The sequence below is a fragment of the Mycothermus thermophilus genome (assembly GCF_041956435.1).
Source record: "Mycothermus thermophilus strain CBS 625.91 unplaced genomic scaffold VTJ04scaffold_7, whole genome shotgun sequence".
NCBI classification, from domain to species: Eukaryota; Fungi; Ascomycota; class Sordariomycetes; order Sordariales; family Chaetomiaceae; genus Mycothermus; species Mycothermus thermophilus.
The window spans coordinates 1255921-1282037 of record NW_027191433.1 but is presented as its reverse complement, the minus strand read 5'-3'; the positions used below and the strand labels follow the sequence as shown (position 1 = coordinate 1282037).

Below are 26117 nucleotides of genomic sequence, written 5' to 3'. Positions count from 1 at the left end.
GAGAGTCGATGTCTTCAATTTTTATTATTCAATGCGCGGAGCCAGTCCGTCATCAATCCCGCGTCTATTCCAGAAAGTCTGGGGCCACGACAAGTAACACAAGGCTTGTTGGTTCACTGTATGTAGTACAAACCATGATGACAGCGTCGCAGCGGACCAAGCGGTCCGCTCGGAACTTTAGTCTTTTTGAAACCAACCACCGTTCTGAACCCCTGACGAACCCGAAGATACGAGGAGGGGCGAACATGGGCAGCGGGAAACACCGCGCGTTGAACAACTTTCCATTGCCCCGGGTTACTTCTTGCGCCGCGGGGCTGGAGATCCAGATTGTAGGGACCGGCCAGCCTTGTGACCGCCGATCTGTTTCTATGCCAGACCGCTTGGGTTGCGTTCATTGTTTCGTCTCCAACATCCTTGTTTGACAGGTGGCTTCGAGTCCAACGGAGCATTCCATGATTACGTAGGTAGATTCGGAGAACCCGAGCACTCAACTTGGATGTGTCCAGCTTACGACTACAGTACATACATAGGGTCAATTTTTGCTCGCGTCCCTTTGTGTCCGCCATCACCCGGGTATGGAGAACGCTGAGAAAGGCTCGCCGCCTTTCCATGCCCACCTCATGACCACCTCAGCGAAATTGGTCGACGGCAAACAGGGTAAGAGGGTCTGTGTAACCCTCCAGTCCAGCCCTGCTGACTGCATTTTCATCTGTTCCATTTCCCAACGACCAAACATCCGACGCGCCATCGGCTGCGTCGGCATAGGGCCTTTTGGGTTTCTATCCTGACCAAGCGGTTAAGGAGTTTGGCGACCGTAGAGCCCCTGATCCGCATAGAGGCGCACTCAATGATGATGGTGGTGATGGAAGTGCTGTTGTTGCTCCTGCTGCTGCGCTGCTGCTGTCTGTCCTGATCTGTCCTACCAGGGAGGGTGGGCCAGCAGGTTCCAGCACAACTCCCTTGGCAATGGGGATCACTGTCGGCCCCCTTTCGCCTGCAGGTCTTGCATAGGGGCATGTAGGTACAGGCGTCATGGCAGATTTCGGCCTTGTGGAGAAAAGGAATTCAAAGAAAGGCTTTACACGTCATGCAGGCTGTGAACACACTGCCGAAGCACGCTAAATTTCAAACAACATGAGATGCAGCAGAGAGCAGCCGACGCGGCGACGAAAGTATTGTTGAAGAGCTCTGGCAAGGCGGCTTTGTGTGTGGCTGGTAGTTATCTGAGTGGCGAAAAACAATAGCCTGTGGCTTTGAGCCCGAAAACTATCGGACTCGAGACGCGGCAGGCAGTTTGCAATCAGAAGACCGACTCGACGCCATCCTCGGAGCTCCGTCCGACAGGAACGAAGTTTCAGTCTCTTCTTGCTCCAAAGTCGAGCCACTCCATCCCGAGTACCAGGCGGCTGGATCCCCTCCAATCTGGACGAGTTGGTTGACGTTTTTTGATCCTGTCTCGCTTGCTTGTGCCTCTTTCGCTTTGACTCAGCTCACCTACCTATACATGTTCCAGCAGCTGAATGAGGAGATCAGGTAATGGATCACACAAGCCGGTGTGCACATGCACACCAAGAAGACGGCCACACTCATCCACGAGACTTGAGACAACTCGTAGAAACATGCTCATCCATAGCGCAGCGAAAGCGCCACACCTCACCACCACCTTCGTCCTCTTCTGATTTTCCCCAAATTGACCACCACACCTTCGCTACTGTCCATTCTTCTCCCGAACTAGCACACCCTCTTCGGCAACAAAAAGCCCCCTGGCGAGCCGCTCCCGCTCGTTGCCGCCAGCATCGCTGCCGTCGGGATCAGCTCATGCCGCTCTTGTCGCACTTCAGAGCATCGGCGTCCATCGGCGTCCATCGGCAATGCTCCTTATGTATGCACACACACTCTCTTTTTGATAATAATAGTGGCATGGTCTAGAAGTTGGGGTCCGGTACATTGGACAAGAAATACGGCGACACGGAATAGGAAACAAGACACAGGAGGCACGAGCCGTCGTTGTCCCGAAACGGCTTGATGCCCGAAACATCCAACACCACCGGACCGCGTCTGGACACGGGAACACAGCAGCTGAAGGTCTCTTGATGGTGGTGGCGCTGTGCTTGGGGATTGATGTCAGTTTTTCATGATCCTGCTGTGCCGTTCTTGTTGTGCTCGAAGTTGTAGACGGCGGTAGTCGTACATGCTTCCAGATCGTGTCTTCGGGTATGAAGGCTTTACAGGTAGGACTCAGCTCGGACAGTCAGTTAACACAGGCCACAAGAAGCCGCCCTGTCCTGGCGTCCGGGAGCTTGGATCGTGCAGTTCCATTAATAGAAAGGAACAGCAGATACCAAGCGGACTGGACCGCCTGGCCGAGCCCTGAAGCGAACTTTTTCCAGGTATTGCGTTTTCGAGTGTATTATCACAGACCAAAAATACAATACTTCTCCCCGGTCCCCCTATTTGGTGCGGTTCGCCTGATTCAAGGCCTGGAATGTACAATTCGGGACAGCGATGTCCGGGATTTCAGAAAGCCGGGTGGCAAAATCACTATTGTCCCCCACGTTTGGGGTTCATTTAGCAACAACGTGTGTCGGCAGGTTGGGGGAGATGTCCGATGACTCCTTGCCGACGTCCGCTGATGCGGGAAGGTTTCTGTCGGAGGAGAGGCTACTCAAAGCTCCACCCGCGCGACATGGTGTACTCGGAAGGGGAGGACGATTCGGGAGAGGAAGACGAGGATAGGATGAGCTGTGACGCTCTGCACTGGTGTCTTGTCTATGGTAGATGCCTGGCCCGAACATCCATCATCACCTCCCGGCGTCACATTCGCTGTCCCAGGACGCTATCCGACGAAGAGATCCGACGTGTGTGTCCTGCTTCCCGACTTGCGCGGAGCGACGACAAGGTTTCCAGGATGAGCTGCCTCAGGTCATCGTCCTTTGTCGCACCGAGCATGTCGGGGGAGTTCGCTATCATCCATTCGTCCTCTCTCGATGCCCCAGGCAAGAAGCATAGCCATCTGCTAAGCCCCTATGGTTTCTCTCTAGTTTCCCTCTGGTAAGGCAAACGTTAACAACCACTTCTTCTTTCAGAGTACGCGCGAGTGATACGCGCTGTCGTTACAATACTGATTCCATACTGCCATCCTCATTTTTTTTCCTGTCGTAATTACTGCGTCCCCGTCACCGAACCTACACGTTTTGGTCCAAGGTTCATGTTTTATCTTTGCAGATTATATACTCATGCGTTTTCCCTGCCCAACAATGTCCTCGGATGGGACATGGTGTCGGTAAGGCGGTGCCACAAGAGTTAGCAGCAACGGAAGGCAGTTGACCATTGACTATGACCTCGATGTCACAAGCCTTGTCCAGTGGCGCAGGCGTAGTGCGCTTCTGGAAGAGGGCGTTGTAGATCACAGCGGCGAGCATCGTGAAGGTTGTCTACAAGCGAGGATATTCCCCTTTGCTTCTCCAGGTCTTCGTTAAATCCATGCTGCCGACTGTCCCACGGACAAACCGAGACATCCTTGGGGAACTCATGGTAGCACCACCCTGCCTCTGTATCTCCCGTCCGCTCCATGCACTGCCAGACTGCCAGGCTCTCCTCGGCCTGCCAGTGGCTAGCCAGGTCTACCGTTCGGTGACCGAGAACCTCCCTAAACCCACTTGCAGTCATCCCCGTTTCCTTCTCAACCAGATCCACCAGGCAACCATTCGATCTCCTACCCAAGCAGCGCACAGCCCTCGCCAGCCACGGCGTTTGCCCTCATCCTTGACTCGACGGTCAGGCACACTCAAGGAGTAGTGGGTAAACATGATACCAGAGAAATAGTTGTCAACACCACCCGGAAAAGCGCCACCAAGCGCATAGCCTGAGTGAGACATACATACGTCTGCCTGCTTACTCTCCGCACTTGAAACGAACAGGCACTCTCCGAGGTACTCACCCAGCACATACACCCCCCTTTCTGTCTTTTCCAATGCCCAACCGCCAGTACCTGGCTCTCCACTGCCTCCCACCCCGTTACTTCAGTACTCGGTTGAGCCTCCTCAATTCATGCTTGCGACACGGAACAACAACAAGCGCGCAAGCCTCTGCATGTCTCACACATCTCTGTGTTTCCCAGACTTATTCCTGACAAGGACATGTAAACCACACCAAGTCTTCTTCAGTCAGGTACAAACGTTAGCATGAAGTTGAGGTCGTGGTGAGAAAGCAGAGGAGCTACTTGAAAACGACCTGCTTCATTCTAATCTTAGAAAAATTTGCAGTTAGAGCCTGGTAGGTGTGATTCGCATCCGCAGACACATAAGTATGTGTGTACGCGTGTTGTGTCTCCTTCGCTAGTCCATTATGTCTTGCCTCAACCACCGTTTGCCTGGAGCAATTGTCCCTTCTCGTAGGTAGCACGCAGCCAGAGCTACTCGTAGACTTGTCATCGCAACGTCGTTGAAATCTTGACGCCCCTCTTCGTTGTTTTCTTGTAAATCGTGATGATACCAAGTGTCTGGCCTGTTGTCATCATGTCTTGAGTATTTTGGCCTTCCCAAAGATTTTATCAAACCTCACTAGAAATGTCCATTGTATACACAAACCGGTCCATATCGTCAAGCATGGCGAGTATGAGTGGAAATATCCAAGATTCCCAGAAGCCAATCCAAACAATCCCCCTTGATCTATCCAAAACCCAAACCAAGAAATGCTCCATAACCAAATAAACCAATTTTCCACACCCCAGGGTATTCATGTTCATCATCAAGGCAATGTCGCCCGTCATCAAACTATCACCGATGTTCCTGGACAAAATGTCCCAGGAAACTGTTCTCGTCCAGCGGGTGCCTGGCTCAAAAATTCCAGAATCGCCATGGCGATACCAGACTCTCGGGAGTTAGACAGTCAGAAGATCACATTCACCGCAGCGCATATGCCCACATGAGCACGCAGGCGTGGTATGGGTACCCCAAGCGTCGCCACAATCACACTATATTCCTCATATATCAGCATCAGCATCCCAACATCCATCGACATGAGCACGGAGAGATCAGGAATGAATAAAGAGGGGAAAACGGAAAGGTGTTGGCAAGGCAAAGAAATGGTTAACCACGTACGCAAATCCACATCGACTCGCCCTTCCGACGCTTCGGCTTCGAGTGACCAGGATTTCCGTTCTCCGGATGAGCTCGTTTGAGCTGGCCATTGCCTGATTTATCCCGAGCAGTGCCCGGCAGATTCAAGGGCTGCTGTCCTGGAGGAATCTTCGACGGCTCGTCGAGGTGCTTCCAGTCCTTGATATCCGCCACCGGCATGTTCCTGCCGTTAAAGTGGTTATCAATGTGGTCGAAGCGCTCACTGTGCGCAGGCCCGTTGTTGCCAGTGGGCTCGATGACTTTTCGACAGAAACCACACCAAAAGCGAGATTCAAAGTTGCGGCCCATGCGGCAGGCAGCATTTTTCTTATCCAGGATGGCCGGGTCGGTGATGTGGTGCTTGTCCATCACGTGCTGTTTTAGTTTTTCCCAGGTATAGAAAACAGCATCGCACGTGTTGTGTTCCTCCGGGCCCTTGGACAGCTCCTCGCCACAGAGCCAAAGCGGGTGCTGGACGTGCTGGTTGTTTTCGTGCCGCTTCCAGTCGCTTTTGCTGCCAAACCGATTATCGCAGCTTGGAAATGTGCAGGCGTATGGCTTGTAATGGCGTCTTTTGTGTTTTCTGGGAAGTGGGCCAGGTTAGCAGGTTGGGAATGTTGGTAGGGACAACGAGATACGTACTTGAGTTCGGAATTCCGTAAGAACGACTTGCCACACTTCGGCTCGTCGCAGACGTGCGCACGACCGCTGTCACTCACCGCCGACGACCCGCCGGGCGGCTTCTGATCTGACGACGGGTTGTCCGCCGGCTTCTCGTCTGCTGGAGGATCGGGCAATTGTTGATCCACCGGTGAATTGACCGACGGTTTCTGGTCACCGGCTCCAGCTTCGGCCTCTTCAGGAATGTGGAACCCAAGCTTCTTCAGGATCCATGCGAGCTTTCCTCGTTTGAGAAGCGCGGAAACGGTGCGAACATCGGGGTCATCATCCAGGAGCTCAATGGACTGAGGTGAATCCTCTCCCATCGGCTGTTCCTCCCTCGGTTCCTTGAAGTCCTCTTGGCCTTGGCCCGTTCCGAGCAGCTCGGCATCCGCGTCTCGAGCAAAACTAGGCCGAGTATCAGCTGCGACCTCCGGCCCATCGGCTTCCGAATTCCCGTCCTCGTCGTCGCCGCCGTTGGAAGAGGAGCCCTCGGCTGCTTCGTCAACCTCCATCCGACCAGCAATGGTAGATCCTGCGCGTCTAGGCTCGGATCGCGTTTCGGGCGGCTGGACGATGGCACCATGGCCAACATCCGGCGATGGAGTTTGAGCCTCTGCGGAAAAGGGAGCAGGTTGTGGCTCAGGGACCTGCGTCAGGACATCGGGGGCAACACAATCGGACGCCTCCATGGCCAGGTCGTCATGAATCTCGGAGAGGTTCGCATGTCGTGAAAATGACTGCGAGAGGCCCAGATCGGAGATTCCCGGACCGATGCCGTTGAGGATGTAGGAGGTCGGCTGTGACTCCCCAGGAGCAACGACGGAGGCCGAGGCAGCGGTGGGTACATTATTTTCTCCGGAAAATTGGCTCTCGTACGACGCAAGGTGGCTCGAAGAATCGAACCTGGGCTCGGTGTTCATGACTTGGGCAGGGGAGACGTGGGAAGGTCTTGGCTCGGCGATCCACGGAGCTTGGGCGGCTGCGATGTTTGCGGCGGCGATTCCTCCCTGCCGATGAGGCGGCCCGCTGAATCAATAGCGTTAATACTGTGTACTCAGGACTATGGTGGACAGTCACCTACCGCAGGAACTCGATGAGATCAAGGTTGTCGACATGAACATCTTTGTGTACCCTCTTCAGGTGTGCCTTAAAATTGTCTGCGCGGGGCCAATCTTTGTCTTTGCCTTTGCAGAAAGGGCACCTGTAGATGGGGTCGGTTTGGGCCCTAACCTTGTGGACACATTTTTTGTGTCGATCGAGGTCGTTGCTGGTACTGAACCCCTCCGTCCGTGAGCAGCCCGGAATATCGCACCTGAAGGGTTTGTCGTGGCGAGCTTGGTGTTTCCTAGTCGTTCTTGGTCAGAGTAGGGACTCGATATGGCAAAGATCACAGGTACCCACTTCAACTCCGAGTTCGTTTTGAGAACTTGATTACACGTCTGGCAAATGAAGCTTTTCGTGACGGAGGCAGTAGACGCAGGCCTCGGGAACTGCATTTGGTGGCGTCGGATGTCATCGTTGGATACAATGCTCTCTTGTCCCGTACTTGGTCCCAGAACTCGCATGAACCGGGGCAAGATGCTGGAATCTGGCAAGGGGCGGTCGGTATCGCCGTAGTGAGAACCGGGTCCCATCGCCGGCATGGTTACATAGCCAGAGTCGGGTTGTGTGGTTGTCTCGGCCTCTGAGGGGGGGCGGACGTTACGATATGTTGTAAAACTGGAACCTTGGGGATGGTGAAGAGGCTGTCCGGCTGGTCGTTTCATGAACGGGTTCCACGGACCGGCAGGGTCATTGAAGAAGTTGTGAAGCATGTTGTATCCGGGGTCTCCGGAGACGTTTTGGAAGCCGCGACCACCTCCCGGGGTTTGCGAATGGGCAGGAATTGCAGCAAAGCCTTGACTGCGTCCTGGTGTTGAAGTATATTGCCCGAGGCCCCGCATCCCCGTCCCCTGGTTTGCCGAAAACCCAGACATGTTGGTCGAGGTAGATGCGCCGGCGGGCAAGCCGCCGAGAGGGAACTAGTCGCAATGTCAGGACTTTGAGCACTCAAACAGGATGCAGCGAAACTAGTCCATCTCATACCGAGTATCGGTTCGAAGGAAAATTTGGCTGTTGCGACATGGCGGTGTGTCAGGGGCAGCAATGCCACCCGATATTTCTTAACAGGACGGCGGCGACGATGACCGGTGGTGCAAAGGCTGAAAGGACGGGCGATTAGGTGCCGCAGAGATGAGATGAAATAACGGACCAGGACCGGCCCGAGAGGAACGGTGGATCGAAGTTCGGTCGCAGGGAACCGGGGCCGGAGACGGTGGAGTCGGCCGGCGCCGGGGAGCGGTGGGCCCGGACGACAAGCCCGGGATTCAAGGCAGCGATGTTATTGAAGGTGCAGCAATCCAGCAAGAGAAGAAATGACTACGACAGAGACGCGGACCACAAGGACCGAGGAGGCTTTTTCAGGAAGTGCTCATCAAATAGGAGTTGGGAGATCAAGGACAACTCGAGGACACAGTGGTGTGCCTGAGGTGAGCATTTCGAGCGAGAAAGGATGTGTTCGTTCGGGTCGCTTCGAGCTGCTGGCTGAGACAAGCGGGCCAAAAATGACTCTTGAATGGTTCTTTGTCGGTTCCATCAAGAAACCGACATCGATGGCATGGCCATGCAAAGAGGGCAGTCTTGAAAGTTGCAACCCGCGAGCGTTGGGAAAAAGCGAGATTCCCAAAAGTGAATTTTCGTCGGATGAAATGAACAGAAGGGGAGCAAAGGGAAGACGGAAGAGAGGTGGAGCACACAAAATGCGGGCAGAGGGTACGGACGGGGGATGGAGGCGGGGGGCCTGGAAGGGTGGTGGAAAGGGTGGTGGAAAGGGTGGTGGAAGAGCCGCATGCCGTCGCTGCGATCCTCCTTCGGACAGCCTCACTTCCCTCCAGTGACACCAGCTGCTGCCAATCAGAGGCCCCAAAGATCACGTGACTGGAAGTCCGGTTGAGCGGTCAAGCGATCGGCGACGTTGGACATGGGTCCGACGTGGGAAACTCCAATTGGGGTAACGTTCCGGCCAGTTCAACATCAAGTCTGTCCATCGCTCAGGATATCTTGATGGCACAGCCCACTTGGAGGTCGAAATATGCCAAGAACTCCTCCGTGTTATACAGTCCGGCTCGGTATCGTGATGGCCAACAAATAGGTACGTAAATAATCAACACCGACTTGCCAATATGAGCTAAAGAGGAGGTACGGAGTCCTCTCCATGCATCAAATGCTCATCCCACAACTTCTTTTTCCCTTCCCGGGGGAGCTGCTGCTTAGCCACGACGGTAACTCCCGTCTTATATCCCGCTGCTGTCCAGAGCTTTCACTCCGTCCTTTGCAGCAGAGAGCTGCTGCTCAGCCACAACGACAACTCCCGTCGTCACTTCACGATCCTGAGCCCGGTCCAGACCCTGTTCCCCGCGCATACTGGCAAGGCCGTCAACCTGGCCGACTCTGTGCAGCGAACCGTCACAAGCAACACACCTTCGCCGAGCCGGCGTCACTCTTGGAACTCGGCGTTGTGAGGTGAGGTTGTCCAAATGTCATACACGCGTCCGGCTGGGTGGCCGTCCAACTTGCGTACACACTTGAACTCGTCCAATAGCACGCGAAGGGCATGTTGACTGTGAAAAATTCCAGAAGTGTCTCAGAGAAAATCCACCTCAACCATCATTGGACGACCCCCTCCGGCTTGCCCGGAAGCCGTTCCGGATGGTCTGCACTACCCCCGCGCTCCCATGCCATTGACAGACCAACGGACCCCCACCGGATCGTTTTACGGGCTCACCACCCGTGGGTTCGGCGTTGACAGGAAAGTGTTTCCCGTTTTAGACTCCATGCCACGCATCAACCCCTGGCCTGGACAAGAGTTAGTATATGTCGGTTCAAGTATATGTCGGTTCAAGAATATCTGCAACCTGTATATTTGCTCCAGCCCCGAACTGTGATGCAAGAGACAGATCGCATCTCGGATGCGTATGTCACCATTCGAGCTGGCTTGCTGCACCAGTCGATTCGATCATGTCGGCTACGCGAACCAACGGCTCCGCGGCAATTGGTTTCTGCGTGTTTCCTGCTTTGACAGTTAGGCCGAGACGGCCCGAAGCCGTCCCATATGGCTCCCGTCTTCCGCCGGGGTAGATCCACGCGGACGGACGCTGGCGGGTCTCGGAGGCGGACGGCGCGGAGCGGTTCATAAGAAACAAAAGACGCCGACAGACACCAGAAGACCACTGGGTGTCAAGGGCCTCGCCGACGTCAAGACCGGGTCTCAACGTGGTCACACACACACACACACACACACCTTGCTGCAGTGGGCCTCGCTCGGGAGGCATTCCCGAGCACGTTGTGCAGAAACGTATATGTAGGTAGGTACGGAGAAGGCAGACAAAAGAGCCGAAAAGCCCGCCATCAAGCCACCCCCCCCCGCTCAACTCGACGCATCCAGGTGCCAACCTGCAAACGGCCAAATCTAGCTTGGAGCTCGTCGTGGTGACATATACCCTCCCACTCATCAGGGTGCGTTCGTGCCCTGCAGCTCTAGATCATCAAAGACTGGTTGACAAACCTCCAATGTTGACCTCGGTGCCGTGTCTCGACCAACATCGCCGGCCTCACATTTGCTATGATTCGTCTCTCTGGAAGTTCCCTCTTACTGACTGGGCGCCTCCTGAGGCCATTCACGGTCGATGTCCGGCTCAGCTTGGTGTGTCAGGTGCAGAGAAGTCTGCGGCGATGCCGGAACATGCCGTAGAGATTGGGAGAAGATGAGGCCGGCGAAGAGCGCCGGGACTGGTCGTGAGGGTTGGAGGATGGCGCGAGGTTGTGGGAGAAGAGAAGGAACTTTCGTGTATATAAACCGAGGAGGATGCTGGTTTTCCCAACCGTACAATCAAGACAGGTCTCTTCACCGATCAACTCAAGGAAGACGGTTCTCTTGATATCAACCTCCTTGTCCTACTCTCATACTCCTATCCGCCACGATCCCCTTCAGCTCTGCCAGAGTGGCACAACATACCGAAGCTGCCGCTTTCACCACAGGAAGCCGACATCATGTGTGATTATGAAGAGTTCGCCTTCACCTGCGGCCACTCGACCATCAAGCTGAAGTGCTACTGCCACCGGGCCCGCAACCACCCTAGCCACTACTGCACCTTTGTCAAGAAGCTTCGCGACATCTGGGAACAGGATGGCCCGTGCGAGGCGTGTGCCGCGGCCGCAGCGGCGGCCGCAGTGCAGCAGATGCAAACATAAATGAGCTTCATCGATTGCTCGGGATGGGTAAGTATCTATGGTCCCAGGATGGTCTGTAGGTCATTTTGGCTTACTAAGTGATGGCGGCCATTTATGCTCTAAGCATCGAGGGCCGGCATAATGAAGTAATAAGTGCAGAAGAGGGCGAGAGGCATTACGAGTAATGGAACTCTTAGTGGCTTGGATTGGATGAAGTTTGACGTGATCAATGTTTCTATGGCAAGACTTTCCTAATCAATCCTCAGGGGTACGGAGTAGTGTATTTACTCAGCGCTATTCTCTTTCACCGAGGATAGTGGTTTTTCAACCTTGACGTCAAGCCACACATTCTGGCAAACGGATGGAATTCTACTTTGGGAATTCCGGTACCAATTCATTCATGATGTCTCGGACCTGGTTCCGGCAAGCAAGTCATCAAAGTCACCCTAGCACAAACGTGACGATGCATCCAAGACTGATAATTTGTGTTCCCATGCATAAATCGCTCAGATTCCTAGCCCAACCGTGCTCCGAAGCGAGCAAACACAATACGCCGTGCGAAACATTCCGTCCTCTTTCTCCTCAAGCAGACGTCGTCGCTGCCTCTGCGGCCGCCGGCGCCGGCGCCTCGTCGTCAAAGTTGGTCGCCCCTTCGACCCTCCCAACGACATTGTACCGCTTCGAGAAGAAGGTGATCCAGTCGTTGAGAACGCCCTTCTCCTTGTCCGGCAGATCCCGCCACTCCGGGCTAACATCCTCTGGCTTGGTTGAGGTTTTGCCCAGGGCCCGGGAAGCGTCCTTGCCGGCGAAGACTGGATGCGGGTGTGAGCTTTTCATCTCAAAAGAGTCCCTTGGCTGCAAGGGAAGTGACTTAAGGCAAAGCTTACCGTGATAAGGACCGCCAGGCTGGTAGGCCTTGTTGCCGGTTACGTCGTAGACAATGCCCTTGCCGGAAGTTAGGGACATGAACACAGAGTATTTTCGCTTCAAAACGACATACCTTGATGGCGACATAGCACTTTCCGCCGTCCGCACCTGGAAGAATGTTAGCTAGCCGCCACTAACACCTGTTCTCAAACTCAGGGGTTGGATGGACGACGAGAGAACGTGGACATCGGGGACTAACCGTTCGCCTTGGCCAGCTCCTCAGGGGAGATGGGGTCGTCTTTCGGGGGGTCCAGCTTGACGGGGACCTTGGGCTCAAACTTTCCGCTCATTGTGACTGGTTGAGATTAACTAAGGCGGACAGGACAAGTCAAAGTGAGGAAGAAACTGGACTCCGTTTTGAAGTTTGGGGAGATACGTCAGCCAGTCAGTCGCAGGTGACGGGAATAAGTTCAAGCATTGGATGTGTTCCGAGGACTTACATTGGGATTTACAAGGTGTGAAATCTCAGAACACAAAGCCTCTGCATGTGGTTCTGCACGCTCACGTTTGCGGTCACGTTCACGTTCACTTTGTGTCGTCGGCTCTTGTCGCAATGAAATATCATGCCCCAAGCGGAACGGACCCCGCTGGACTCGGCCCGGAACCGTCAACCTCGGGAAGAGCCTGAAATGGCGGGGCAAACAACAGGGGTCTCCCTGGGCTAGGTCTGACCCACAGCGGGGCCGGGAACCAGGCTCCACTCTCAACGCAAGCTTTACAACTGCCGGGTTTTAAGGTTGTTTCTAGCCCTTGGTCCAGGTACAGTACAGTACTCATGTTGCTCACTTGCTCATGTCCTAGGGTTGAACCGACGAGGAGGGGAAAGACTTGAAAAACTGAAAGTTCTCCGTCCCCGTTCTGCTGCTTCTGCCTCCAATCTGGTGATGGGGATGGCCACACGGAGTACATTGTCTGAGGAGAGCTGCTGACGAAGGAAAAGAAGGACTTGGAGGAAAGGAAATACTGGCGCTGAGGGCCGCGGGCTGGCTGAATCAGAAGAACCAAGAGGAATCCAAGTCTATTCATATAAATCCAGAATGTGTAAGAAAAAGAAGAAGAAGAAGAAATCTCCCTGGGCCACCAGCCACCAATATATCCATCCATCAGACCCGGCGTTTGCTGACCTGCAGGCGGCCGACTGTATCAACCCTCTCGCCTCTCCGCACTACCCCTCCGTACAATCCTCACACGATCTTCCAGCAACCCAACACAGACTATCACATGTGCGAGCTCTTCCGATGTATGTCCCCCTACTAGTTATTCGCACGCGCAAGGTGCCACACAGCCGTGGCAGGCCATCCAGTTTCCCCAGAAAGTTGGTTGCACTTCATGCTGCCACTGGCTGAGACACGCCCGTCACGGCCAAACCGACGGATGGCATTGGTGATAATGTCCTTGGCGTCCTGGCCGCCAATCTTCGTGGGATAAGTCCACCCCCAAGACCAAGGAGCCCAAATTGCCCAAGGTATTCCCGACCAGAATTCGCAGGTGCCGTACTTGACGGAGTAGCCGATGGCACTTCTGCTCATGTTGGCGTCGATGCTCTCGGCGAGCTTCTGGCAGTCGTCAATCAGGGCGTTCCCGTATAGTATGTTGTCGTACTGGTTGAAGTAGGTAACGTCGCGACACTCGTGCACCTGGCGGGCTTGGAGGATGGAGGCATCGGAAGGCGAGCTCTCCGGAACAGGGACGGCGACAACGCCGGACGCCAAGGCAATGGTGATGATGTTGAGAAGCGACGAGAGTTGCATTTTGGAGGTTTGTGGTAGGAGCAGATGAGTTGGTAGGTACTCGATAATTGAGGAGAGTTGTAGCTTCTGGTTGATCTCTGTGATTGAGCTTGATGGCGAGTTTGTGTTGAGACTTTGAAGGTCGCCATCTTGCCTTTTATCTTTTGCCATTCACTTGTCTCTCCCCGACGGGTTTACGCTTCAAAGTAGACAGCAAGCAACCAACGGAATCCTTCAGACTGACTGTCTTCAGGATACTAGGTCTCCGCCACATCCTTCAGCTAGATGCCGTGGATGAGATGCGTGAGGCTGTGGTTTCAGAATACCCAGGCACCTAGCAGAACATGATGAAATTTACTAAGACGTAGGAGTCTGGAATGTTTACTTCTGGTTCAGACCTATGTTGGCATGGATCGGCGAGATGAAGGCAAAATCCTAAGGAACCTGAACTTGCAAGACAGATACTAATTGACTTACTATACGACCATAATTAGAACGCTGAGGATATGAGGATTCTGTCAAATACGCGGCCTGGAGCACCAACAACAGGTCGATGCCCGTGCCGTTGTAAACCCCGACGGGATGTTTCCTCACTTGATGGCTGTGCCGCGGGACATCCCGACAGGGTGTTTCACAATGAACCCCTGCTTGAGGCACACGTCAAGTCAGCAACTCACCATGCCAGCTGCATTTGTGAATACCTTCAGTCGTTGGTCAATAAAACTGGATATCCCCAAGACTTTCATGTGGTCAGTGTGAGCTGCCCTCTTTGACCATCTGTCATGCGAAGGCACCGGACTATCGTCGGGCTTCAGTAAGATACCGAGGTCAAAATTCCTGATGCTCATCTCAACGGCTTGACCCGATAGACTTCCACCTCAGCGGTGCCAGGTTGATCGCAGGCAAGGAGACTCGGGAGTTCAAGGCAGACGCCATGCCAAACAGGCCCATCAGTTGAGCCGTCAGCATGGTGGACCGAGTAATCTCGCACAGAAGCTTCGAGGCCCAGAGACAATGGAACTGTCTCAAGTCATGATACCATTCACAATTGAGGTCTTGGACAAGAGCAGGGACCTATCTGTTCCTTGGGAGCCCACCCCGTCGTCGTCAAGGTAGTCACGTGACCATTCACCGCCTGCCCATTGAGGAATTAACCCATTTCACCTGCCAAGAAAAATGATGCAGCCTTGGCTGGAAGTTTCCCAAATCGGACGTCATGACATGGGAAAATCTCACAACCTCCAACGACAAGTTCCCCTCGACTGAACCATCACCAGGATCTTCAGACGGAAACAAACTGCACAACAACAGTCACACCGCAGACACACTGACTGACAATCTCGACTTGCCATGTCGTCCTTATTAAGGGCGTCCAGCCGTCGGTCCCCCGCCCTCCTTCGGCTTGTTCCTCACTCATCCCCCACGTCCGCTGTCGCCTTCAGACCACAGCCATATCGACGCCAATTACACCCCCACTTTGCTCTCATCACCGCCCAGCAGGCCCAATGCCGCCATGCCTCAACAGCTCCTCAGGGAAAACCATCAGGGAGCTCGGCCAAGGGGTTTGAGGTCCCGCCGAACCCCACCTTCAAGTCTCTCATGTCCATGATATGGCGATCCCTCAAGTCCGACAGCAGCCGGGCCTGGTACGTCATCCGTAACACCCGCTTCACCGATGTGATACGCCGCAACCCGGTCGAGGCATTTCTCGCCATCATTTCGTAGGTATCCTGCCATTGTCCGCGGGGTTTTCCGCGTCACTAATCGCCGTGACAGACTCGCCGCCGCAGCCGGCCTCCTAGTATATGTGGTGAACATCTACTACACCTACTTCAACGCTCCCCAGTTCACACGATACCCCGAGCCAATCGCGCGTGCCCTGCGCAAGGCTTTGTACTTTAGCAACTACAACCCCGACCCCCAGCGCGCCTTGAAGTACTACAAGCAGGCCCTGGAGCTGTGCGATGAACACGGCCTGGACCACTTCTCCGACGATGTCATGGGCATCAAGATCCAGATCGCCGCCTGGCTCGAGAAGATTGAGAGCTACCAGAACGCCATCATTGTTCTCGAGAACCTTCTGACCGACTGCAAACGCTGGGTCGAAACCATGGAGAAGAGCGCTGTCGAGGGCACGCTGCCCAAGCTCGAGCCGGAGCCGGTCAAGGAGGGGGAGTCTGTGGATGCCGACGTTCCGGAGAAGCCCCGCGAGGGTTGGTGGGCGAAGCGGTCTCGCATCCTGGCCAAGGCCATCGGCATCAGTGTCAAGCTGGCCAATCTGTATTCCGACGAGCATGTCTTGAAGCGGGATGCCGCCCATGAACGGCTCATCTGGGCTGTCGAGACCACCTTGAAGGAGATGCAGCGACGTGCCAAGGAAGGGTTGAAGGAGGACGAGGGGCCGTGGTTGAGCCCTGAAGAGGTTGGCGGCAGCCTGGAGGGTTAGTATCGGCATCATAAGAAATTTGTCTCGTTGGTACTAACATAAGCGTCAACAGCCCTCGCGGACAGCTATCGGCAGAAGAGCCAGAACCATCTTGCGCTTCCCCTCTACTTCCAGGCCCTCCAACTCTGCCAGGAGCCCTGCCACATCGCCGTGCTGAGTATGCCCCCAGCTTTCCGAGCTTTTCGATGCCAATCCAGCACGCTAACCTGCTGGTAGTGAACAACATCTCAGCCAGCTTCGCAGACCACCCGCTCATCGCGCCCGGTGACGCGCCCGTGCACGCGCTGATGCCAGATGAGGTCAAGACGTGGACCACCGCGGCCGAGCAGCGTGCGTCGTACCTTGCGTCGGCTCGGCGCTGGGCCCGCAATGCCCTGCAACATGCCCAGGAACCCAAGGGCGAGCAGCGCACGCTAGAGTGCGACCAGGCTTGCGTCGTTGCGTTGTCCAACATGGGCTCCGTGCTCGCACTGCTTGGAAGGAACGACGAGGCGCGCCAAAAGTATCAGAAGGCTGTTGACCTGGGCAAGAAACTTGGCCTGGATGATTATACTGCTGAGGCTGCCGCGAGGTTGAAGAGCTTGCCTGCTGCTTGATGGGAGGGAGGAGGATGATCAGTATGGTCATGCCTAGCGGTTGGGCGGCCGGCGCTGTTGACCAAGGGCGGATGCGCGGTCCCCTAGCCGATACCGGCAACAGAACTCAAGCTTCAAGGCTGCTGAACAGTCATTAACCGCCGACGGAGGTGTTGTTGAGCCGGGACGAGATTTCGGGAATGACACCACATCATCGCTATGCCACGGCATGAGCTGTTACATAGCAGCTTGCTCTGAATGCCGGAGGAAGTTCAACTTGGGCACAATCGAACAAACCAAACTCCGCAGGGGATGATTCTCCCGTGTCTGAATCCTCACACCACCATACAAAGCGTCGCACGCTCTCACCATCCGCTTCTGACTCCCCACTCTCGAAGCTCAAGCCTATGACCAAACGAAACTGGAGCAACAGGCGACAATTACCCTCGCCACCTGCTGGCTTCTGTTCGCCTCCCATTTGCTCACCTGCTCAAGCATTGAGCTACTACTCTCCCCGTCGCTTTACCCGCCAGCCTTTTCACCCTTGCAGTGCGCCGAGGTGGGGGACATCACAGAGAACTTATACTGCAGTCCAGCTTGACAGCCGTCGATGTGCCAAAAGGCGCAACGGGTCTAGGCATTTTCCAGGGCTTCAGGCCTCGGAGTTCCAAATCTCGATGCTCCTGGACGACCACGATAACCGCTTATCGTGCCTACGCCGACTGATCAATGATATGCCCATGCGGACTCGACCGAACACAGCCAGGAGAAGTGACCATGTCAACGCAACACAGACGGAATTCTGGCAGCTTACAGCAAATTGACGGCGCACGAAGCAAATACCCGGTCGACGAAGTGGCAGGCGAAGGCGGTGGAAGTAGCGTGTTGACGCGCTTCCTCTATCTCGCTCTCTACGCGAGGCTGGAAGACACGGGGAGGATGGGGAAAAGACTCGCGAATGGAATATGCAGGTCTTGGGAGGAAATGATGGGCAAAAAGAGAGCGACTGGCATATCTTGGCCCCATGTCAGAGCCGAACTTGATGTTGGGATCACTCATAGAGGATGGATAGACAAGCCCGGCAGCCACGCCCTGATTTACCTTCCGACATCTTGCGTCCATTCCAGACGGACATTTGCTCTCCAAATACATGCTATCTGCCGCGATCGCCCGCAGTAGCGAGTCTAGCTCGTGGATGAGGTATTGCCTGCGCAGATAGCCGCGGCCTGGATATGGGGTAGATACGTGAGAAGGTGACGGCTACGAGTGTTGAACGGGTCAACTGCCGCCTCTCCTGTCTGGCATAGCTACCTACGTACTATCACTATCGCTATCGTTATCATCCGTGGTTTGAAGAGATGTGTACCTAGATGCTTTGATCTTTGTGAGAACGCCATATCGTCGTTGATGTGTCGTTGTACGTGAAAGTCCAAGCCTGATACAACCCATAACCCTCCCCGCCGGATTCCGTCCCAACGCATTGGAAACCAACGCCCCTTGCATCAGAACGGGGCTTGTGGCACATGTGGGAAATTGTTTGGTACACCGCCAGCAGATGTGATTCGTTTCTTCGTAAGAACCCCGCGGTCAGACTGGGTGGATGTTCCTGTTTATACTGTGAAGTCTGGCTCAGGTCCAAGCTGCGCCTCCCAGCCCATCCTAACGGTACCCCACCCATCCCGGTTGAACGATTCCGAGCACGTGGCTTTGGGCTTGCGTATGTGTGCTGGATGTACGGTGCTGCTGCGCTTTTGGCACGATGGCCGGGTTGGGTGACTGACCGACCGGCCGGCAGACTGGCCGACTGGCTGCCTCGGGATTAGGGGGGAGGGGTGATGTTCCCATCTTTAGAAGGATGGATGGGACGGGAACGGGAGAAGGGGGCGTGTGGTTTTGTTAATATGGGACATGATGTTGTCTCGCGGGGCACATGGTGAGGTAACTAGAGGGATGGATCGAAGTACTCCTCACCGTGAATCACGAAGTATTGGGTTGGTGCTGCCCCCTTTAGTTCCTGGGAAAGGATCCGTCAAAAAACATGTCGATAATGTCATGTTGAGTGAATCAAGGAGGAGGAGAGGGGATGGCGCCGGACCAATGGATTGGCGTCGAACGGTAGGCATTGATGAAGTTGAGGCTGTTGACGCCGCACGGACATGGGGAGGGTGGAATCATCGTCAAGTTGGAGGACAAATGGATGGCATGTCACGTTCCCAAACCAGATTCCTGGGAGAGGGATGGTTAAGGTTTGGAGACTTTGGAACCACTTGTTGCATTGTTGTCGTATGTTCTTGCTCGCGGTTGCGCGCATCAACTCCCTCCCCCTAAGCATAGCATAGCATGGAATGGGAAGTGTTTCGTGTCAAGCCATCACGTCGGTACTCGGACCTTCTATGGACAGACCCTCTTGTCATACTATTCTTTGCGGCTGTTCTATGTATGGAACTCCCCTGGCAATTGAGTTCCCTCGAGGGTGCTTGAAGTCATCACGCCTGTGCTGGGCGTCTACTCGGCGATTGGTCTGAGGCCCGACGTTGAGGCGTCGAGTGGCGTAGGACCCGGGTCTTTGGATGGTCGGCGATCACTTGTGGGTGTATGTTTATGCGTTTGGTGTGAGAGGGAAAGCATAGGGGTTGGGTAGGGTTCCGGCCTAGTGACATGTTTCTTGATCCCAAGATGGCATTTGTATGGAGACCGGTGCATATCAGGTTTACATCGCATTCTGGTGAACTCAATGGTTCGAGGCTCATTTTCGAATCCGCCGGCTTACTGAGACCAGCAATATCATCCCGAAACTTTTGAAAGATGACATTGTAAGGTCCAGGAACTTCTTTGTTAATTCCATCCATCTGACAGCAACCACGATAGCAAGCTTACATGTCTCAGATCACAGTATGCAACAAAACACTAACGTTGACTGCGCATGCACTTTCCATCTCTTGCTATATTGGAGCTTCACTTATACCGAACCTCTGTCTCGGAATATGTACGTGCTACCTACCAGATCCTTAACCGTTCGTTTGTATGTGAGGCCCTTGTGTTGCCCGTCCCGCCCCGAGACGGCCCATGAACCAAATGCCGCCTCCTTGGGACCAGAAGTTTTCAAAGTATGCATGCGCCCTTGGGTGGGTAGGCCAAGCATGGAGGAAACGTTTCACGCCTAGAAGCAAAGTTTACTCAGTACGTACCGATCTACGCAGGTAATAGATTCGTTGTCTGCATATGCACGGTTCTTGCAGAAATGCTACCCTCCCCTGGTCTCCCTCCGGCCCCGCCAAACGAGCCGGACCACACAAGACCTGGGGAATGCTGGTGCCTGGCAGACCTGGTGCGGCCCTGGAATTTATTCTGGTAGTGTTCTTCCTCAAATCAGAAGCTCTGTGGCCTGGGAGATGCTGCTGATTGGCTCAATGTCGAGGCCTCAGGGGGTGTGCGGCCATGATCGGATTCTGGCGCGAAAAGCTTGCTCGGGACCGTCTCCGAGATTTTTAGAGAGTCGTGTGTATACAGCGGGATATGGATGGTGGTGAGTTTGGCCAGTAGAGCTATGCGATCTTGGATGCCGGTTCGGTGTCCGTTTCGGGTTGATTTATTGCCACCGGGGAGCGCTGTAAGATGATGCTCTCTGTCTATTGTTAACCGGATGTCTGATGCGTTCGGGATGCGGTGGTTTTGGTGGTACGTGGGTCTTAATTAGTGTGTGTGCGCGAGTTCATCTGCTAGGTAAGTTAGGAACTTTGTAACGCTTGGTGAAGTTGCGGCCCCGGTTTCGTACCGTAAAAATCTTTGAATCAACAGCCCTGCATCTCTTCGAGCTTTCTGACCACGGTATTCCAATCTACATGGACTTAGGATCAAAGTCCCAAAGCGTCCCAAAGACGTGGTACAGACATTGTGCCTGGTGGGTAAAGTAACGAGCGTAAGCAGACGTGCAGATACCGCGCAGGTCTGTGAGGTGACTCGAGATTCGAAACATTACCACTTGTTTGGCATCTAATGTGAGGGAGCCAAGCGTAAACTGAGCAATCATTAGTGTCCCTGCTCTACAGGTGGTTCGATGACTATACCACAAGATCCGAGGAATCAATTTGGGGGTGTTTGCTTCGGTTGATGTCTTGAGTGACTCAAGACGGCAACTCTGAGGAAATCAAGGCCATGTGTATGGAAGGCAGCAACCTGGACGTTCGTCGCCATTGAGTCTTGAATATTCCATCAAACTAGAATGCAAGTTTAAGCTGACTCATGCTGTCAGGTACAGATAGAGCTGTTCAATCACCGCCGGTAGTTGCCGGTCGTGTTACAGCATCTGAGTACCTTGTGGGATCAATGTTAGATGCATTCCCAAACGTATGCTGATCTCCCAGCTTAGCCTCTCGGCTTTGGTCTGGGACAACCGGTAAAGATGACTGCTTACCTAAACCAACCCCAACCCGGCTTCCCGGCCGGCTCGGCAGTCGCCGGGGTGGGTCCCGGACTTGATTGGGCCGTAAAGCTCCACACCTCGGCCGGGGTGGGTCCGTTTAAGCTTAATTTTCGGCCGATACATCCCGGCGGCCGAATCCTGGCCAGGCAAGGGGGTTTTCTGAGGCTCAGCAAGCAAGAATTCTGGCGAGGAATATGGGCAGGATCACTGCGTCATTCACCATCAACAGCAGAATCGCTGTCTTGTCTCGCTGGACGGCGGTAGGCACGGAAGAGACCCAGGGCGGCAGTTGCTGCTCTGATGGATGTCTCGGTCGCGGCTTTTCGCGATTTTGCAACCCTTCTTCTGCACCATGATGTCACCAGCGATGCCTTCGGCCCCAACAATCCCCGCAAAATCCGGGCTCTGCCCCCGACATCACCACAAGCCGATCGTCGGGCTGCCATACCAAGATGATTTGCACGAGCTAGAAGTCGGGATGCTGCAGTTTGGTGGTTGTCTTGCGTTGAACCAGGTTCGCCGGCTTCTCTGTTGCCAAGACAGTTCTGGTTTTAGGTGCTGACAAACATATCGCCAACCCAATGTCAGCAGCTGCCCAGCCCATTTCTGCACTCCCGCCCCACCCCCTCATGCCTCTCTCCAATCTGCCGCGCATGTTAGTTAAGCAGGACTTCGCCAACGCCGAAATGATTTGCAGCAGTGAACAACTGATGAATAAGAGTGTGTAGGGTGACATTGGTCTGGGGGGAAGAATACCACGTGGAATCAAAAAATTCGATCAAGATTCCATCGCTCTTCCAAATTCGTGCCATTCGTATCGAGTTCAGGTGACGTCCGTAATCATTGCACACCCGTGACAAAGCGCCGGAATTCGGCCGGGCTACCGATGCTGCGGGCCCGGGACTCTTCGGTGACCCCCGCGCCGGTTCGGAACTCTACTTTGGACTGGCACCCTACCTACCTCACGCTTCGGTGGCCGAAAATGCATCCCGGCCCAAGGACAACACGAAGGAAGCCAACGGATCCATGGATGATGGGAACAAGAATAGTCCCAAAAAGTGGTAAACTGGCACACTATCGATCTTCGGCTGGCCAGGGCTGCTGGGCCCCTCCCATCCACGGCGTTAGGCACCAGCTTTTCTGTTTTTGTTTGTGGACGGCGAGCAACGGTTGGAGATGCTGAGATGGTGCCCCGCCGTCAGCAGAGGTTAAGCTGGAGCGTTGGTACGGGCAGCCGGTCTGGAACCGACCTGTGGGCTAATTTGCCCGGAGATACGCTGCAGAATTTTGCCCGCTTTTCGGGATGACGTTGGCCGCTGGAGGACCTGGGATATGTACATACAGTACTGCGTACTCGGCAGCTCAAACTCCTGCCCCGCACAGAAGGGAACTGGCAACATCTCGTCGATGTCGGGACCCTTCGCCTGGAGGCCCCATCGAAGGACGTAATTGACGGTGAACTGGCCGACTGAGTCACTGTTAAGCTCGTTGATGGTCCAATCCCGTTGCGTAGATCTCCAAGCTGGCGAGGTTCCACGTACGATTCACAAGACGCACTGAGGACGCCATTCACGTGGTTGCAAAGAAGGACTGTCTGGGAAAAATCCCAGGGACCCGAAATGCAAGGTTCCTTTTCGCGCCTGCGAGAACGGGCAAACGGGGCCGCGCGGATGAAGCCCCAACAGACGCCCCGGCCAATCAGCAGCGATTTTATACATCTGCCTTGGAGCTGGCGGCTTGCCAATGCGGGGGGTGTTAATGATCCAGCATCTGTTTCCACCAGAACCACAGATGTATGTATCGCCGGTGAGGCAAAGATTTGACCTACCTATGTTGCTTCGTCTCGGAGTTCTGGTAGGTAGTTTTCCTGAGACAGGGGAAGAGACGAAAGAAATGGGATCACAGCTAGCTAGCCATGAACTCTAACTTGCGTCTAGTCCTGTATACTAACAGTCGTCCAATGAGACCCAGGCAAAGTCAACGGCTCTCTGCAAAGGGGCGTCCGGACTATAAAGTGAAAGTTGGCGGACCTTCACCATCAGATAGCTACCTAGGTAACTGAAGAGTCCTACTCTCCTACCCATGTACATACTCCCTAGGCAGTGGGTTGCGGGCATGCATGCCATAGTCTTCGATAGCACGTAGTGCCATACTCCGGAGTCGTCAGGCAGCAAAATTCCAACAATGATATGGCCCGGACACGCCCATTCAGCCATTTTTCCAACCATTTCTGTCTCTTTTCTCGTCTCCTCAACACCTCCATGCATGATCGACTTGGCGCATCTGTCGATTGGGGATTTTGAACGAGTTTTTCACATCAACACCAAAAAAATCACCTCCGCCAAGCCAGCGGAACGACAATACCCTGGAATTTAGCCCACATTGGCGCCCACCCCTGCCGCTTTGCCTCGACAACCACCACAATGTGGGCTAAATTCGGATCACCAGCGCACAAGGAGGACTCGCGACGGCCCTCGCGAAACGGCGAGAAATGAGGGAGACACAAAATCCCGAAAGGCGACTGGTCTGTTCGTATAGCCTTAGATTGGCCCGGCGTTGGAACCCCATGCACACCCTCGGCGCACCCTCCTCGCGGCCGGAACACGGCGCAGCTCCCTCCCCTTGGCAGGCCCCGAGCTGCTGGGAACAACCCCCAGAACGATGGCATCAAAGCCTCTTCCAACGGTCCAATTGGCCATGGCGACCATATGATGGGGAAGGCTGGTGGCCATTTTCGTCAGCCTGGCTGGGCGGGCCGGGTAAGGCTGCGCCGTCTTCATGCTCTCTGCCGGCGAGGCCATGTGCCTTTCCCCTGGGGAACATTCGGGTTCCGAACGGCGCCTATCCCGTCAGTCGCCGAGCTCTCATGCCCAGCCCGATCGCGGCTCTGTTCGCCGAATCCTTTGACTTTTGTGGAGGCTGCCTCCGGGCGCGAGCCTGTGTAAGCCAAACCAGGCGACCTCTATCTGATCTCGGCCCACGCCGGCAATGAACTCCAGGAGCAGCCCATACGGAAGCGACGGCTCAACCATCGATGTTGAGAGAAATACACAGACGCCGCCGGAGCCGAACAGACGAGTGCCGACTGCCAGGTCCTGGCTGGCCATATGCTTGCTAATCGCGCTCTAATCGCGCCGTCATGGGCATCAACAACCCGGCACCAGCTCGTCTGGGAGGCGGCTCTCGGCTGCAGAAGGGCGGAAACGCCATGCATTCCAGAAGGTTACAGTCTGATGGTCGTCGTTGACTTGGTCGACTTCCCTGCCGCGTTTTGTCCGTGGAATCATGCGGGTCGATAGATGCAGCACGCTCCTCCGTTCTCGAATTTAGCCCACTTACAATCGTCCACCCCTCCCCCTTCAGCACACACATGCCAAGCCAGTCCCGATCAGAGACCTCGAGAGAGACGAACGACGTGGAGGTCATGGATACCTTCGATGCATTCTGGGCCCCTGGCCTGGATTTCCCCGGGAGCGGAGCATCGCCTCATCTGACAACCGCCTTTCGACGACGATAACCGGGCATGGTGAAAACCCAATGAGTGTATATTAACCCACAACCCTCCCCCCAGCTTGAGTCCCCGGGTCAGCCAACATCACATCTTCAGATAGCACTCTTTGACGTCGTCGACACAGTCGTTTACTGTATTCCTCTGTTGACTCGTTCATAACCCTACAACTACCACTCTCTTTCCGGTACACCGCCAACCCTTTGACTCTTAGTCATGGCCGACATGACAGACTTCACCAACTTCCCTTCTCCGCCAAACTCCATGTACTACGTCTACGGGGCAGACTCTGAACCGTATCTCTCAGAGCCCAACAGCAGCCCCAACAACTCGACTGTAAGACCGCCCCGGATCAATGATTGGATGCTGAAACTGGCACTGACACACAATGTCCACAGTACGACGTGACGTCGGCCGCAGACGGGAACCTCTCAAGTCGGTATCCCAGCCCGGCACAGGAAGAAGGTGAATCGGCCAAGGAGGAGGCGCCGAAGCCGCCCCCGAAGCGCAAGCGCGAGAACCGGTACAAGAACGCTCCTCCGGCCGTTCTCTCGGTAAGGCCTGTCCCAATACTCCCAAATGATATGACATGCCAACTAATTTTCTTCTAGCGCCGACGAGCCCAAAACCGCGCCTCCCAACGGGCCTACCGCGAACGCAAGGACCAGCGCATCAAAGACCTCGAGCAGATGCTCAATGAGGCCAAGCAGCGCAACCTCGTCCTTTCTCAAGCCTACGCGGCCCTCCACGCAGAGTACGTCGCGCTCAAGACGTCCCAGATGGGCGGCGACTCCTCTTCCGCCTCCGGCAGCCCTTACCACCAACCCTTTGACCCATCCATGGTCATGCCTTCGCCTCTTCCGTACGGCACCACCACCACTGCAGCACTGCCGCATCTCGGGGATCCGTCGACGGGCGTGGCTACGTTCGACCTGGGTGATCCGTTCGCGCCCTACGCGGACCTGACCGCGACGACGACGTTTACTTTGTGAGGTGGCCCCCCAACGTGTGGGGTTTACGTTTACGTTTGAGCCGCGAGTCGCAAGGCCAGGGGCAGCTAGCTACCGTAGCTACCTACGCTCCAAACGCCGGGCAGATGGAGAGCCGGGACGCCAAATCCGCTTCCCTATTGTCCCATTGTGAAGCTTGCTTGCAAAGCCGAGAGGGTTCAGGTCCAACCCTCCTTTACGTCATCTCACATAAACAGGCGGATTTAAGCGCGGCATATCCGGCAGACCATGCGCGTTCCTGAGAACCGCCGTGGTGGATGTCCCATCCTGAGGCCGAGATTGTGCAACGACCTGACGCGGGGGTTCGGGACTTCCGGCATGGAGTCAGGCGACACATGCGAATGGAGACGTGCAGAGCAAACGCGGTCTTGCCACTGCCGACCCGCACCGGATTGTTCTGGTCGGCTCCTCCGGGCTCTGGGGATGGCCAGGGGCCTGTGTGGGTTT

At 54.9% G+C, this 26117-nt stretch overlaps 9 protein-coding genes across 9 annotated transcripts; 3 read left to right on the top strand and 6 right to left on the bottom strand.

The window, feature by feature from the left end:
- Positions 1-4882: 4882 nt before the first annotated feature.
- VTJ04DRAFT_10016 (uncharacterized protein) lies at positions 4883-7907 on the bottom strand (the record flags this gene model as incomplete). Its single annotated transcript, XM_069357710.1, has 6 exons — positions 4883-4975; positions 5103-5703; positions 5763-6809; positions 6865-7128; positions 7185-7804; positions 7869-7907. The coding sequence occupies 6 exons, from the start codon at positions 7905-7907 to the stop codon at positions 4883-4885; spliced, it is 2664 nt and encodes an 887-aa protein (XP_069214751.1).
- Positions 7908-8000: 93 nt separating this feature from the next.
- VTJ04DRAFT_10015 (uncharacterized protein) lies at positions 8001-8418 on the bottom strand (the record flags this gene model as incomplete). Its single annotated transcript, XM_069357709.1, has 2 exons — positions 8001-8201; positions 8284-8418. The coding sequence occupies 2 exons, from the start codon at positions 8416-8418 to the stop codon at positions 8001-8003; spliced, it is 336 nt and encodes a 111-aa protein (XP_069214750.1).
- Positions 8419-10391: 1973 nt separating this feature from the next.
- Positions 10392-11072, top strand: VTJ04DRAFT_10014 (uncharacterized protein; the record flags this gene model as incomplete). Its single annotated transcript, XM_069357708.1, has 2 exons — positions 10392-10524; positions 10813-11072. The coding sequence occupies 2 exons, from the start codon at positions 10392-10394 to the stop codon at positions 11070-11072; spliced, it is 393 nt and encodes a 130-aa protein (XP_069214749.1).
- Positions 11073-11633: 561 nt separating this feature from the next.
- On the bottom strand, positions 11634-12268 carry VTJ04DRAFT_10013 (uncharacterized protein; the record flags this gene model as incomplete). Its single annotated transcript, XM_069357707.1, has 4 exons — positions 11634-11863; positions 11939-11996; positions 12052-12086; positions 12178-12268. 4 exons carry the CDS (start codon positions 12266-12268, stop codon positions 11634-11636), a joined length of 414 nt encoding a protein of 137 aa, XP_069214748.1.
- A 963-nt stretch (positions 12269-13231) lies between these two features.
- VTJ04DRAFT_10012 (uncharacterized protein) lies at positions 13232-13729 on the bottom strand (the record flags this gene model as incomplete). The annotated part of the gene is made up of 1 exon (XM_069357706.1): positions 13232-13729. The coding sequence occupies one exon, from the start codon at positions 13727-13729 to the stop codon at positions 13232-13234; it is 498 nt and encodes a 165-aa protein (XP_069214747.1).
- A 1329-nt stretch (positions 13730-15058) lies between these two features.
- Positions 15059-16750, top strand: VTJ04DRAFT_10011 (uncharacterized protein; the record flags this gene model as incomplete). The annotated part of the gene is made up of 4 exons (XM_069357705.1): positions 15059-15429; positions 15485-16149; positions 16207-16311; positions 16371-16750. 4 exons carry the CDS (start codon positions 15059-15061, stop codon positions 16748-16750), a joined length of 1521 nt encoding a protein of 506 aa, XP_069214746.1.
- Positions 16751-16783: 33 nt separating this feature from the next.
- On the bottom strand, positions 16784-17207 carry VTJ04DRAFT_10010 (uncharacterized protein; the record flags this gene model as incomplete). The annotated part of the gene is made up of 2 exons (XM_069357704.1): positions 16784-16963; positions 17079-17207. The coding sequence occupies 2 exons, from the start codon at positions 17205-17207 to the stop codon at positions 16784-16786; spliced, it is 309 nt and encodes a 102-aa protein (XP_069214745.1).
- Positions 17208-22360: 5153 nt separating this feature from the next.
- VTJ04DRAFT_10009 (uncharacterized protein) lies at positions 22361-22721 on the bottom strand (the record flags this gene model as incomplete). The annotated part of the gene is made up of 2 exons (XM_069357702.1): positions 22361-22620; positions 22694-22721. 2 exons carry the CDS (start codon positions 22719-22721, stop codon positions 22361-22363), a joined length of 288 nt encoding a protein of 95 aa, XP_069214744.1.
- A 2155-nt stretch (positions 22722-24876) lies between these two features.
- On the top strand, positions 24877-25652 carry VTJ04DRAFT_10008 (uncharacterized protein; the record flags this gene model as incomplete). Its single annotated transcript, XM_069357701.1, has 3 exons — positions 24877-24996; positions 25059-25214; positions 25272-25652. 3 exons carry the CDS (start codon positions 24877-24879, stop codon positions 25650-25652), a joined length of 657 nt encoding a protein of 218 aa, XP_069214743.1.
- Positions 25653-26117: the final 465 nt, after the last annotated feature.